Source organism: Syngnathus leptorhynchus, chromosome 1 (genome assembly GCF_054491065.1).
Source record: "Syngnathus leptorhynchus isolate UIUO chromosome 1, UIUO_Slep, whole genome shotgun sequence".
Taxonomy (NCBI): Eukaryota; Metazoa; Chordata; class Actinopteri; order Syngnathiformes; family Syngnathidae; genus Syngnathus; species Syngnathus leptorhynchus.
The window spans coordinates 10,852,935-10,868,244 of NC_141195.1; the positions used below are offsets into that span (position 1 = coordinate 10,852,935).

Genomic DNA, 15,310 nt, shown 5'->3' on the forward strand with positions numbered 1-15,310 from the left:
AGAGGTTATGTTAACATAAATTGTTATTGTAAATCTACTGTACAAGATAACACACACAGGTTTGTTTTAATATTTTAAATTTAATTAAGGTGACCAGTTTATTGTGTTTTCACCCACATATTGCATTAGAAAACCTCTTATGTTACAAAAAACCCATTTGTTATTTACAGCAGATTGAGTTTTACATGCAGGAATACTAACACCTGCAAGTAAAATAAGCAGAGGGATGTACTATGATTTGTATTTTTTTTTTTTAATGCCAGGTATTGGGGATTAAAAAAATGAGACCAAAATCAATCTTTTCAAAACTAATAATGTGACCTGTACAACTCGTTGTACAATTCAGGGTGTGCTGAGTTTTAGTTAACATACATTTGACTGTGGATGGTTCATTCAGCCACATCCAACGTTAGAGGATTGCGACTCACAGTCCATCACGGTGTCCAAGTTACAGTTAATGGTGGAAAATCTACATTTTGGTGTCATGTTTTACATCACAAAATCATGGTGTTTGAAAGGGGATGTGTAGACTACAGAATATTAACTGCAGCGATTTGCTAAGTAGAAATTAACATGATATTTTTGTTCCTATTCTATTGTCGCTTATTGTGTATAATCAACACATTTTCAAGGTACATTGTTAGAATTTTATACTTGTCGATTCACAAACAACACTTATTTGGTGTCTAATGAAGAGTACATCTTCTAAAAATGAAGACATGAACACTGCTTATTATTTCACACAAATTTCTTGTTGTTGCTGTAAGGTTTACAAAAATAAAGTGAAAAACCTCAACAATATTAACTAGTTAATCTCTCATTAGATCTTTTGAATAGGGAGGCTTTTAAAAATATCACATTATTGTTCACCTATCTATGCAGCCTATTTTAAAGCAGGAAGTATTTAAATGATAAAAATACATCAAAAGAACTCAGTTTGGCTTGACTTTCATTTTGGTGATTTTCCATTTCACAATACTTACAATTGCCTAAAGGATGCACCATGGGGGGGGGGGGGGCATCTATTTCCCAAAACACAATACCAGAACTCATGACAAATTGATATCAGTGAAGCCGTTTTTCCCCAGCCACACAATACCAGCCAAAACAATGGTCCTATAAAACTAGGACTCCTTTTCAATCCTGCCATTGCAGTAAGCCTCTAACATGAAAATTACTGCTAACTATTGTCACGATCATGGAGCCATTCCGGGCTGCTTCTCACGGCTTGTCTCTGAAACGAGTGAGATAAGCACCATCATTTGCTTGAATGTGCATCATCCTGCTGATGTTTCATCTTTCTTCTGAAAGGCATCAGCCAATACTAACAAAGTCTTGTCAATGGGAGAGATGCAGGTGAGGAAAGCGACAATCATTATGGTGCAGGTTGATTAAGAGCGATACAATCTGTTTAATTTTGCTAACCCAGAAACCTAGCAACATAGCAATGGCTAGTTTAACTAATAAGCAACTAGACAGGACTCCAATCCTGCTTCCCAGTTGCTTGCTGACTTTAAAATGGCCAGAAGATGGGGTGGAAAACACTACCAATGCGTAATATGACGCTCATTCGAAAGTGCAGGATCAATCTGGGTGGTTTTGGTTACAAGAGACTACCAATGAAAAGCTTTCTTTCCTTTGGAGGTGGAGGCAATAAATATGCACGCCCTGGGCATGGACCCCTGGCTGGCAAATATGAAGGGAGGGCTCCCCAAGTTCAATCCGGCGGTCTCGATCCCAGTACCTGGCGCTTTGGCGCCACAGTCAATTCAAAACATCACTCCTGTCCAAAGCCTTCTGTTTCCTCAATGGCAAACATCATCTTCTCCTTCAGCTGTTCGTAGCTCTTATAAGGTGGCAAGTCCAATCTGTTGAAACTGTGCAGCGGAGAGAAAAAACATTAGCTCGTACACTTCTGCCTCATTGGGATAGATTGTGCGCCATGTGTTCATCTGTAGCACCATGGCGGTTATAAAACACACCTCCTCTCAGATTGATTGCGTAAAATATTCACACCTAGTAAACACAACAATTGGTTATCCCTTCTCTGATGATAGTATTTGGCCGCAAAGACATATGCATGATTGAGGTTGTCAGCGAAGGCCGACGCTTTGGTGACAGAACCAATGACAGAGGCCGATTGCTACTCACTGACGGTAACAAACCTCTCGTTTATGTAATTTTTACAGGTTGGTGTTAGCATCGCCACCATAAGCAGTAAAAAGATTGATGACAGTGCCCTTCAGATGCAGTCAAACTGAATTTTGCCAAACTGAGATGACCCTTGTGAGGATAAGCCGTTTAAAAGTTAATTCTCCGAGACAAGAAACGTACGTAAGATAGAAGAGACATGTTATCAACATCATTATGTGGGAACTGTTACAAATTGTGAAAAGAAAAGCACACGGGTCTTTTATTTAACTGTATGCTATCAAGTCAGATTTGACATCTGTGGTATTTTTTGCGCTTTAACTCCTCAGTAGCTTCTTTCCGCAAACAACAACTTCAGCATCTTGAATCAGTGAACTCACCATGTGTGACTTCTGGGAAGCCAGTTTTCCTTTCCCACCTTCTCAATACAGAACTTCTGGGGACCGTTGCTTCCTGTAAAACAAAGCAAGCAGCAGAATAAGATATTTTATCGCGAAATTAAAAAAACAATCTGTGTGACTGTTTAAGAAACGCAAATGACCTCAGGTTCAGGTGAAACCTTCTCAATTTTATTCAGAACATGATCAAACTATTTTGTTTGCCTCTCCCTCACTAACCTGTCTAATTAAGCCAATGTTGGCTTGAGGAAAGCTCCTCTCTGGCCAACTTCAAATATACAGATCAAAATCTTACCCATGAGGTCGGCAAAGCCTCCGACAGGAAGACGACAGGTACCAGTGACAAACTGAAGCAGCCTCATCCTCTTCTCATTGTCCATCTCTTTTATGAACTGCAGAGAAAACATCCAAGTAATTATTTCACTTGTCATTATTATTAAGTACATTTGTACAGTTTAATGAGATCCAAAAGAAGAAATGTAACAATAATTCTGCCAACATAAATGCCTGTCGCCATCAACTTTATCTTTCTAGCACTCAAATACACATCCAAAAAGATAATCGCCATTGAGAACATCTTTATAGTTTTGATGCTGACCTGCCAGAACCACATGATCTGCTTGCTGCCACGGGCATAGTGTCTGTAGATAGTATTTCTTTGCCAGTCTGCGAGGTCAATCTCCTGCATGCCACAAAGCATCACCTGCAAGGACAAAAATATGTAAAATGTAAAACTTCAAATCAAACGTGGAAAACCTGTTTTCTCGCATTTCATTTATGAAACAAATGACAATGACTGACTATGTAAATATTTGTTGTGATTACTTTTACAATTCCAGTGTATTATGTAAATTGTGTAGATTTCGATTTGTACAAGTGCCCATACTTCCAGCTCTTTGGCATCAAAATACTGCAGGTACTGCTGTGGGAGGACCTCGTTGAAGCCTTCAAAAAATGCCTGGGTCTGCTCTTCCACTCCTCTAGACAGCCTCCACTCTGCTACCAGCCTGCACACCACACAAAACAGAGTGATTTGGGTAAAACTTCACATCTCTGTCCGACATGAAAACAAGTACCATACCAGCCTCTGTTACAGCTCTGGTACTACAACTGAAGGCAAAATTCTGAAACAGAATCTATCAGCACCCACCTGATATACTCCTCCTTATTCTCCTCCGTAACTTGGATCTCCCCTCCCTCAGGTTTCAGGTCATGCGTGGTGATTTCCCCTAGGATTTCCTTGTCAACACAAAAGAACATTTCCAGGCCGCACTCTTCGATGTTGTTGTCCCTGTGGGGCAGTGGCGACAATCACGACACACCAAGAAATTTGTGGGACTTGATAAGACTATTGTTTCTTCCACCGTTGAAGCTGAAAATTAATAGCGACTGTGGCTTCCCTTTCCCACACGCAAGAGCATTACACTAACTTGGTATACTGTAAAAACCCACAAAAAAAATTCAACTCAAATCTGCGCTATGATAGGAAGTGCAAAGGATGAACCGCAATGTAGCATAATAATGTACACCAAGAAACAATGAGTGCTCAGAACCTACTTGATCCAAATGAGGGAGTTGTAGAACTCTGGGTCGACTGACTCGAGGTCTTTGAGGGCCAAAGGCTTGTTCAAGATACGCTTGTAAAACGGCAGTGAGAAACCCGTGTCGATGAACTTGCTGTGGAAAAGTGCCTAAAAAAACAGAATAGAAGTGCATCGATTGAAAATGTTCAGTCATCTTTGCTGGGAAAACTGGCTTATACAAGACAAGGACTAACCATGGCAATGAAGCGGCCAATGAACTTGAAATACTTAAGGTGGTCAGGATTTATGGAGGAGGCGGGGTTGATCTGAAGACCGTAGTTTTCTTTTCCAGCATATTCAAAAAGGCAGTACATGGGGTTCAATACTTCATGGGACAACAGGAAAAACCATTCCCTGGAAAAGAGAGAGAGAGAGAAAGTCGGGGGGGAATGAGTGAAAAAAAAAAAAAAATCAATAAATTAAAAAGATATGTAACAAACAACATGTCAAGATTCAACTGTCAGTGAAATGTGGTAGGGACACATTAGAGCTGTTAGCAAGTTGGTGACCATTGTGGGTCAAGTGCATCCCACGCCTTCCCCACAAGTTAGCCGTCAACAAGCAGTTAATTGAATCAGAACTTGCAGTATTATGTTTCGCCTTCATGTGATACTGGAATTAAAGCCTCAGGAAAGCGAAAGAGGACAAGTGCGTAAGACTGCAGGAGAATGTGCCCAGCATGCACACACAGCACCAGATTTGGCAGGCCGCATTTTGGGGCTGCTCCACCCAGAGCGCGTGAGCACCTGTCATAAGGCAGCGTGACCGATAGATTTGAGTGGACTGGAGAATGCGCACAGACAGAACCGCCTTTTTCTGAATCACCCAAGCGGAAGAATATTGCCCTATTTACTCACAGTGAAAAATAAGTGTCCACTCATTCTTAATTTGCACTTGCCTGGCAACACCTCCGTAGTCCAGGCCTTCTTCTCCAGGGAAGATAATCCAAAGTCTTCTTCGCAAATCCTGAGCGTTGAAGCTCATTATCTAAAATGTTAAGATTTCTGCATTGATAACTCCATTTAGTGTAGTCACAAAAGTGCCATAGAACTGTTGTATTTGATTTGGACATGATAAATGCTTGTGTCATTACTAAAGACAGATAATGGTTTTCTGAATATTGCTTCAGAGCCTGGGCTGAAATAGGCTTTTGCTTCCTGGTTCTATTAAGGCTAAGGAATTTCTGTATCGATAACTCCATTTATTGTAGACACAAGAGTGCCTGCCATAGGACTGTTGTATTTAATTTGGACATGATGCATGTTTGTGTCATTACTAAACAGAATCCAAGACATAGAATGGTTTTATGAATATTACTTCAGAGCCTAGGCTGAAATTGGCTTCTGTCACCTGGTTCTGTTAAGGCTAAGGCTCCATTTACACTATATTCTCAATGGCCACAGCATCAACATTAGAACCATGCTATGACAATGCTTCCATATAGTACAAGTGCCATATATTGGCAAAGAATTACACTTACAAACTTACAGTGTTGTATATTGACATTACGATTGCTTTTACGACAACACAACCCAGCGGCTTTGGACCTCTTCTTACCTGCTGGAAAGAATCCTCAAACAGAGTTTTCCGTGACACGTTGATCTTGATGTGTTGAGGCATGGCCAGTTGCTAAATGAAAAAGGGAAAATATCATAAATTTCAAATCAGTGATTCAAATTTCAGCAACTCGAGTGATTTTTTTTCTTTTCTTGAATTTTAAACTACTTTGAGGATTAAGGATTCAAACTAAAAATGTAATTTGGCCATCTGTTCTGTAGGCTAGAACAATGGTATGGAATTAACCTTTAAAAACCTGTGGCAAAAAATCATGTGAATCACTTTCCGTGGCAGTCACTGATGGGATAATTTTGTGTTTTATTTATGTGTTTGGAAAATTGTCAGCGGAATAATACATGATGTCTATGAGAGAATTCAGGCGTGTCAGTGTATCTACAAAAGTGCACAATTTGACACATAATAGCCTGGCTCAAATGTTTACTGATTGTTCTATTTTTAATCCACGCTTCTGTCAAGCAGGAAGTGCTCTCACAATTGAAACACCAAAAAATGGGCCAGATTTCTGGACGCGCTGTAAAACACCATCTGTACATAGCCATAAACAGACAATCGAATAATTTACATGCTGTTCTGACTCTTACCTGGCACCAAAATCTGAAGTATTGTACTTTGGCTTTGAAGTCTCTGACATAGGTGATCTGAGGTCCATTTTCACTGGAAACAATACAAGTGTAACTTAATATGCGCAAGGGATGTAAATAGGTGAAGGTTATGATTTACGTCATCAATGCTGATTAAATTGTCACAACATGCCAGTTCACTCGTCCTGTTTTTCAACAACTGAAACCAGGAGACCGTCAGTGTCGCGTGACACTGTGCACAATTCTGCAAATATGCCCGTGAGTCATCTGAGGTGTTTCCTCTGAGCAAATGTCAAGACTCAAGAATAACAAAAGTGGATATCCCTTGCTTATTAGAATATGATGTGAAGAGGTCTAGAAAGAGAGAGGTACAGTAACATGCAATACAACAGAAACATTCAAACCCAATACACACTTTTCTACATTGAGTTTACGCAAGGAAAACGGACTGCCAGGAACAAAGGGACTCAAAAATGAAAGATTATGAATAAGTGTATATAACCTATTCACTTACCATAACTAGACTGTAAAAAGCATGGCCTTTAAACATCCTCAATTCCTCCAAAATATAAAAGCTTAAAACACAACCTCACTCCCTAAAGTGGTATTTCTCTTTGTATCTTCTTTTTTGTAACTGCCGGAGGACTTACAGTGAGGATTTTCCGGTGCGGGGGTCAATGTAGGTGGTAGTTCTCCTGTTGTGGTCTACAAAATAGGGAATGCCATCGACAGTAAACCTCATCTCCCATCCTTCTGGAAGTGGCTTTTCATTCAACAACCTAAAATAAGATGAAAGTTGGGCTCGTGAGTATTTTTAGATGTGTCACAGAAAATGTGGCAATAAAAAAAAAAAAAAAAAAAAGATGAGTGACAATTGCTTCCCAGGCACATTTGAATAAAAATTAGATCATTTTCTAGGAATAGCCCTGTAAATATTAGCACTAGAACAACAAAGATAAAAATACTGACCCTTGTGACCGTGGGTCTTCCCATTGAGTTGACCGTGTCGGATGATGCACAAAATACACTCTTCCATTGCTGTCGGTTCTCTTCTCTAAACAGGGAGCCACAAATCATTCATCAAGATTTGAAGTCAACAGAAATAATTGGAATCACAAAGCTAATGCAATGTACTGTTCTAGTAATATTTTTGTTGCTCTGTGGGCCATCGCAAACTGTAAAATCTTATATACGTGCGGACAAAAATCTGTGAATTCACTGGGGTTTTTTTTGGGAGGGGGGGGGGGGGAATCTTCATTGACCACGAATTCTTTCTCCCTCAATTTTTATATTTGGAGAGTTTGACATAGGTTGTATGGACGCATGCCCTGAGTTAGGCTGGCTTGACCACTACAAAAAAAATCTGAGCCAACTGTGCTTGTGACAGAACGAAAATATTCCATGGAAAAACATGTGTGCTGTAGTGTACATGTGTATATTTTGCTGAAATGTCACAAAAACAAATGATTGTGAAATTTCAGTTACTTACTCAAAGCTCAGGCTCAACTGTTAAGTGTGTCAGCACGTTTGCACAACTTGCTGTCCTCTAGAACAGCATAATTCACAATTGGTGTTTGAGCCAACATTCGACCAATACAAATTCTGGTTCACTTAGTTTATATTAAACAGTCCTAGTCATCATGCTCTTCACATTTTGACAAAGCAACACTTAGAAATCGATCACCAACATTACATCATCATTGCCAGGCTTTGTTCTCAGAGGGGAGCCACTAAGCTCAGAGTGTCATGAAATGTAATCAGCAGGTCACAACAGAACTCCAGTGAGAACAGAAGATTTCGAGAAAGACATAAAAGTGGGTGTCATCAGAAATGTAAAGAAAAGAAAAAAATACTGTTCAGTTCCTCTAAGTTGCTGTACTGTTTGACACGTGCATTGAAAGGTTTGAGAGAAGTTCAAATTAGTCGCCTGTAAAAATATTTGTGCAACTTACACTTCTTAGCCAACAAAGGAGTGCAGAGATCTTACCCCATCCATTTGGCAGAGGTCCAAGAGGATCATACTCCTTATTTTGTGAGGCTGTCCCCTGGTCCTGTCCCTACGTAAGAATTGTGATTACAAACAAGTAAAGTTTGACAACACAGGGCCAGTTTTTGAGACATCATTCTGAAATGTGCAAAGTCAGTAAAAGGTTATATCATTGACTTATTTTGACAATATTGCATCTCACCCCAATTATAAACCTCTGGTTGAACTGTTGCATGGCTCCTTGCAGCTGGCTGCGCTGGTGCTGCCACTGTTCATAACTGCGCACAGTCTCCACTGTGGGACGCTGCCACGTGGTGGTCCGTGTAATGTGGTCGACAAAGTAAACGCGGCCCATCTGGTCAACACGGCGTTCCCAGCTAAGGACAGTGGACAAAAAAAAACCTCATCATGCACCAAGTGAACAAGAGTCTCAATTGTCTCACAGAACTGAGTCCTTTTTGGTGTAAAGCTGAATAAAACTGTCAAATTGTAAAGCTCAAGACAGAAGAAATTTATCCGCAGACAACAAAAAGGTGGAGCCACTGGATCACATTAAAAATGGTTTAAAATATGTTGAGTATCTGATCTGACCAAAAAATAAACAAACAAATCTCAGAAAATTTGAAAAAGATGAGGTCAAATTATAGAAAGATGTTTTTACCCTGGGGGTAAGGGATCAGGGCGCTCCCATGTTGTTTTCTTTTCTACATGGTCGACAAAATACAACCTGCCGTGCTGATCTATCCTTTGCTCCCACCTAGAAAGAAACACACAAACAAGATGTTACACCAGTGGTCGCCAAGCTCTTTGAACCTGAAAGCTACTTTTTAGGCACGGATAAGTTAACACTTTTACACAAAATAAGACATTTGCTGGAATTACCAATAATTATATGTTATAATTGTATGTCTATGTAATTGTTATAATTAATTATTTGTCTGTGTCAATACACTGAGCATTTGAAAGATTTTGCACAATAATTAACAAATGATTTAATCATTGCTGTGATATGCGGAGTTTAATTTCACTGATGAGCTATTTTAAGAAATGGCTCACGGCCCACTCAAATAATCCTCAAAGCCAACCTGGTGCTCCTGGGCTGCACCTGAATAACGAGTCATTTGTTTAAAGCAGCCATATCATACAAAATCAACTTTTCGGGAGCTATAAGCCATGTTACAATGATAATTTCGCACCAAAAAACACCTCCAAAGTGGAGTTTTTTTTTCCATTCACCCCTCTGCTCATTCCTTATCTCTTAACACCAGCCCCGCCTAATCCAAGATAACGACCGGTTCCTCACCTTACGACAGTGAGGAGCCTCCCTCATACTGTCCCTGCAGACTAAACACAAAAATAATAAAGAAGCTTTTACCCTGGAGGCAAAGGTCCAGAGTTGACTGCAGGAACTCTGGAGGAGGCACCAGTGCCAACGCTGCTCATTGGCTGTCTGGTTGCTGGAGGTCCAGAGGTAGATGGTACAGTTGGAGTGTTCCTGTTCGAACTCATCGAAGGACTGCAGTCTGGGGTTGCTGAGGGCCCTGGGACAGCAGTACTCACAGGTGTCTCTGAACCCGACGGACCATTGCTGCTTTCGGCCAGTGTAGAGCTATTGCTGGAGGACGCTAAGGAGAAAAACAGTCACTTGGTTTTAAGAAATGTTAATAGTCATAACTTCAAAAATATACAAGCCTCTTGACTAAATCATACAACCAAATTATATAACCACAATGTGGACATCTTCCACTGTTTACAACACTAAAAAGACATTTCAAGCTAACAATTTCAACTTGATCAAAATACTAACTTTAATACTGTTTTGCATACCAAGAAATACTGTAAAAATGTGAATTTAGATTTCAGGCTTTTAACACATTTTAATCAGAGGTGCCAATTACTATGGAGGGTGCAATGCAGAAATTATGAGCTTGGTCACAAAACAAATAAAACTGCTACATCAAGATACCAATGTGCTACATATTGCAAATCCGCCAAGGAAAATCTTGGTGATGATGCGACAACGAAAACATCAAGGAAGTGTAACAAACTACAGTACTGTCAAAAAAGAAATGTGCATCAGCTAGGGATCATCATCAATAAAATTAACCACAGAGATTCACGTCACGTCACGTCACGTCACGTCACGTCACGTCACGTCACGTCACACACACACACACACACACACACACACACACACACACACACACACACACACACACACACACACACACACACACACACACACACACACACACACACACACACACACACACACACACCCGCGTGCGTACACACGCACTTCCGTGTCAATAGAGTTTCTATGAAAAAGCCATTAAAAATGCAGCTTGCTAAATGACAGACCTGGAGAAGAGGTGGGTCTGCACGGGGTTGGAGGTGGAGGTCTGGAGGGTCTGGGTGGTCGCAAAGGTCGCACGCTTCCTGTCGAGACCAGAGGAGAACCAGAGGTGGTCCCTGACCGTCGACCCCGGGGAGATGAGTGGTGGTCTATGCTGTCCACAGCAGGGGAACTATCTCGGCTGTGTCTATGAGCGCAGGGGGTTGCACGAGATAAATCAAGTTCAAATTAAAGTGAAACTTGATTTGAAGAACTCACAAGAAAAATGTGAAGTATTTCCCTTACCTTGGGGTATGTTCTCCATTAGAACGGGATTCTCCATTTGATAGATCTGAAGATCAGTAAATGTATTAAGGACAATGACTTGATAAAGGGAGAAAACCTTGACAGGATTTCAGATTTTACAATGTTTCAACTTAAAGAGTTACAATTCCTCCAGCAATCCTTGATATTCTCTGGGACCACCCTACTAACTTACTCTGATGGGCGACTTCAGCCTTGGCAAACATTTCGGGGTCAACTGTCATTCCGTCCAGGCAGACAGAAAGGTCTCCCACTACGTCCGTCTGGTCTCGGTCTGTACACAGCTGTATGGTCTGCACCACGTCAGAGACTAAATGAAGGCAACCAGGGAAATATCATCAGTCTTGTTACAGATTCCAATTGAAATCCTACGCAGCATTTTAACAGGAGTTGTTGTGGAAGACAATGAACTCAAACACTCACTTTTCATGTTGTTAGATTTGAGTGTGGCACTAATGTCCAACTTGGCCATACCAAGCAGGATGTCGGACTTCAGGGTTTGGTGGCTCCACACTCGAAACACGAGTTTGCTGAAGGGAGTCACAATCCTGTCAAAATAAAATACAAGTCTCAACAACTATATACTACTTAGTTGTGCAGTTGCACACGCAGTAACTATTCAACAGAGGATATGATGTAATCCTCCACTATATGCAACCTGTTGAGCCAGTACCTCATTTTTCCAGGTCACGATTAAACAAAGCAGTCATATTGGAGAGTACCAGTGTGAAAATTAGCATTTTGCAAGTAAAAATCACTTGTTACTCTCAAACACATCAGCCACTGTAGCTTGTGTGAGCAGCAAAACCATTGTGTTGTTCTGAAAGCAAACAATGGCATTGAGAACCTATTCAGGATGCTGACATAAGCAAGCAAACAGCTCACGTTGTCATATTCTCCTACATTTTGTTGAAAAAAAAAAAAGAGGATGTTTTCAAACCTCAATGTTGCGTGAACGTGATTAGACCCAGTCAATCATGAAATAATACTCATGTCACATGACTGCAATGTAAAACCCATATAAAAGGATGCAAGAAGTGCTCTGGAAAATTACTTGCTTTCACTTGCGCTTTTGTATGCAGCCGTTGGTATATTTAGCTCTTCTCTGTAGCTCCTTTCGCTAGCACACTGAATAGATATTAAGGAAAGTCTGAAATTTTGTGAACAAAGGACTTAGATTTGGATTTTCTGTAACTTGAGTCTGTTTGTGACGTTCAACAATATGACAACAATGATAATGAGGTTAACTTGTGGTTAACTTCCATATGCTAGTCACTTGTGAATACAGATCATGTGTGGATGTTTTGTTGTAATATTTTAAATTACATCAATGGTGTATTTTATTTTTATACTTGAATAACAATGAAAATGTTAAACGACTTAAGTGGATTTAAGTAAAATCATTTCAAGAGTGTTTTATTTCAAGAAAATAGACAGTCATGGGATATTTGACTGATGACTGATGATGTTTGACTGATGAACATTTTAAAATGGTGATACTGTTGGCCAGTATATCTTTGGAGGGTTCACGATATGTCACAATTTTTGAAAATGAAAACAAAATGCGAAAAAAAATGCTTGTTTTGGGCCATGTAGATTCAGGTCCCACTATATCATATGATACGCTCATTATGTAACGCCTCTGAGCACGGTCTAAAGTCTGAGCCTGGCAGACTGCAGGAAAGAATTGCTAAAAGAGATTGCAGACATTCACAACATCACAGTGACTAGTGTTTGAGTGAAATGCTCAGTAAATTGCCCTTGTTTAAGTTTCCAGACATGAGAATACAGCCTTGCATTTATACTCCTCTGACCACATATATTAATTTGTAATCTTCCTTGCTCATCTTACACTGTGAGTGGCTGCTTCCATTTGGGACTGTGAGTGTTGTTGCATTTTTCGGTTTTCTTGGACTGGCCATCAACACTAACTTCCACATAAGGACTGGGACCAAACCAGTTCTTCTTGTTTTCTTTCAGTTTTGCTGATAGCACTGCAACAAGAAGACAGAGTATGAGCTGGGCCAGAAGATAGTAAGACACAAAAAAATTCAGTCACTAAGAAACCGGTAATGCACAATAAAGACTGTTAGAGATACTTGTCATTGACAAAACCATCAGGTAAATTCCATCGGACAGTGAGAATATTCTGAAGAGTTGGATGTTGTAGTTACCGGGAGCGTATGGAATGAATTTTCATTGTTTTTCACTCCGTATGTACAATATTGCCCCTCAAATTTTGAAAACAAATGTCTCATACTTGAAGAATTAATTGGGGAAAAAACAGAGAAGGTTGAAATGAAAGTTGAATACACAAGAGTGAACAAATAAGACAAAAATACTCAATTTACCAGTAATTTGCAGCTGTGCCTTCATAGGGTAACCATTGGAACTGCCTGCCTTGGGGACTTCACTTGCCATGACATAGAGCTGGGATGAAGCCTGCAGTCTAGACACAAAACAAAACGAACAAAAACAAATGATAGAGGTTTCCCATTTGTGCAACTTGAGAGCACAAAGATGAGCATCTTCTGATCAAGTGGCACAATGGAAAGTAGCAATCAGTAGAGTTTTTGTAAACAAAGAGAGGTCCTGGCAAGTCCACATGAATTATAGACCAGTGAACTTGGTGATTGAGGGTTGCTGTTGCAGGAGCAAGGTGGCCTCAAATTGCCCATGTCACATACGCAGAGGATTACATCACAGACAGCGGGAGATCTTGCACTTTACCTGCCAGTGTCATGAACGATTTCTGTTTCTGTGATGTTAAGTATGACTTTGCTTGAAATCGAACTGCCCCTTCAAAACAGGGTGATTTCAGCAGGTAGCTAGACAAAATGATGCCAATGTCAGATATGTGTCAGATATGTTATAAAAACACCTGGGAGCTTTTAAAAATTTTAGGGGGGAAAAAACCAACAAACGTATTCTTAAAAAACAAACAACAACTATTGTACTCAGAGTAAAGGTATACAGAATGTTTTGTGTACTTTGTTTGTTAGCTGGTACTTGAACTCGTATTTTCCTGTTTTATTATTGCTTTATTGTTCCTTCTACTTATTACCTTTTTTATTTCTTTTAGTCTGTAACAATGGTATATTATAAAACTTCCTACAAATACATTGGTCAATGTTTATATGAAAAATAAAAGGCTCTTAATCTGATGCATTTTTCAAAAAAGGCTCAATATGAGACTTGGAAACTTTTGAACAGTTTATGTATTAAAGACTTATTGACTATATTTGTTGTTTTGCTAGCTGCAGCTTGTCCAAATGGCATGAGTTAATAGCTCCTGGATAAAGTTTCAATTCAGTTACATATTTCTCTGCTTGGTCAATAATTTATTGGAATCGCTCACGCATGGGTTATCCGCGTGTACATGACAGCCTTTCTGTCATAAATATCCACATATTTCTATAACCTGGCGAGCAACACAATCTTCTCCACCACTTGGAAAAATAAGACTACCGTTGTGGGCACAGCAGTAACGATCCTGATCGGACAACCCAGTCAAATAAAACAAAGAGCTCTTACTGTCTTAAGTATCTATTGCCTTTACTTAGTCGATCCAGTTACTATAAATAAACGGAACTCATTCCACTGCCGGTTTCGGGGTATTAAAAAAAAGTCGTCAAACAACAAACATCAAAAGTGTAACTATCTGCTCATGTGAATAAATTGACTAGAAATAGATGCAAGGTTGATGTTAAGGGTGCGGTGTATTAATGCTACTCCATATGAATAGATGCAGCTAGTGATAGTCAAAAAGGCTCGCAATCGATTTGAATGACCATGCGACTTGACGAAATGAATCTTATCAGAGATTACAATTCATCTCCGTCACATCTTTGGCATGCTGCGAGAACAAGCTTGAGGCTAATGCCGTATTAAGCCTCTTTTCGTGACTTCGAGGAGCGGTGAGGAAGTATACCGACAAATATCCTGTGAGAATATTTACGCCTCTGCTATTCTAGCCGAGTGCCAAAAACATGTTGAACGTCACCTGCTACCACTACCACAGCCCAGCTAGCTGCTAGCCTGCTAGCCCGCGTCATCATGGCAGAAACCCCAAAGTCCACGGCTGTCAAAGTATAAATTAAACGCGTGTGAACTTGCCGGGGACTGGTTTCGCTCTCTTACCCGTACTCCAGCAGAGACTCGGGAAATAAACTGACAGCGGTGTAGAAAACTCCTAGCCCTTGCTCGGCAGGCTGTTTTGGTAGCGGGTTTACCTCAAGGAAGCACAAACTTCGACCATCTTCCCAAACTCATGTCACGTGACTGGGGCATTGGGCGGAGCATACGCCTTAACGCTGTGATTGGACGGTCGTTGCATGCGGTCCAAACAAAACACAAAAGTCAGTAACAGAAAA

The 15,310-nt window shown here is 40.2% G+C and overlaps 1 protein-coding gene across 3 annotated transcripts; it reads right to left on the reverse strand.

The window, feature by feature from the left end:
* Nucleotides 1-60: 60 nt before the first annotated feature.
* On the reverse strand, nucleotides 61-15,242 carry itchb (itchy E3 ubiquitin protein ligase b). 3 transcript variants are annotated; one of them, XM_085900192.1, is made up of 24 exons: nucleotides 15,078-15,242; nucleotides 13,289-13,386; nucleotides 12,790-12,931; nucleotides 11,361-11,485; nucleotides 11,113-11,247; nucleotides 10,920-10,965; nucleotides 10,640-10,821; nucleotides 9,654-9,903; nucleotides 8,940-9,035; nucleotides 8,481-8,655; nucleotides 8,279-8,348; nucleotides 7,261-7,345; nucleotides 6,942-7,070; nucleotides 6,292-6,364; nucleotides 5,690-5,761; nucleotides 5,031-5,119; nucleotides 4,327-4,486; nucleotides 4,107-4,240; nucleotides 3,700-3,840; nucleotides 3,436-3,556; nucleotides 3,148-3,252; nucleotides 2,845-2,941; nucleotides 2,532-2,604; nucleotides 61-1,877 (listed from the first exon to the last, which is right to left on the reverse strand). In XM_085900192.1, exons 2-24 carry the CDS (start codon nucleotides 13,356-13,358, stop codon nucleotides 1,778-1,780), a joined length of 2,670 nt encoding a protein of 889 aa, XP_085756318.1. In that variant the 5' UTR covers nucleotides 13,359-13,386; nucleotides 15,078-15,242; the 3' UTR covers nucleotides 61-1,777. The 3 variants fall into 3 exon arrangements, with proteins under 3 accessions (XP_085756318.1, XP_085756401.1, XP_085796110.1); XM_085900275.1 differs by having other exon boundaries at nucleotides 15,054-15,216; XM_085939984.1 differs by having other exon boundaries at nucleotides 15,170-15,195.
* Nucleotides 15,243-15,310: the final 68 nt, after the last annotated feature.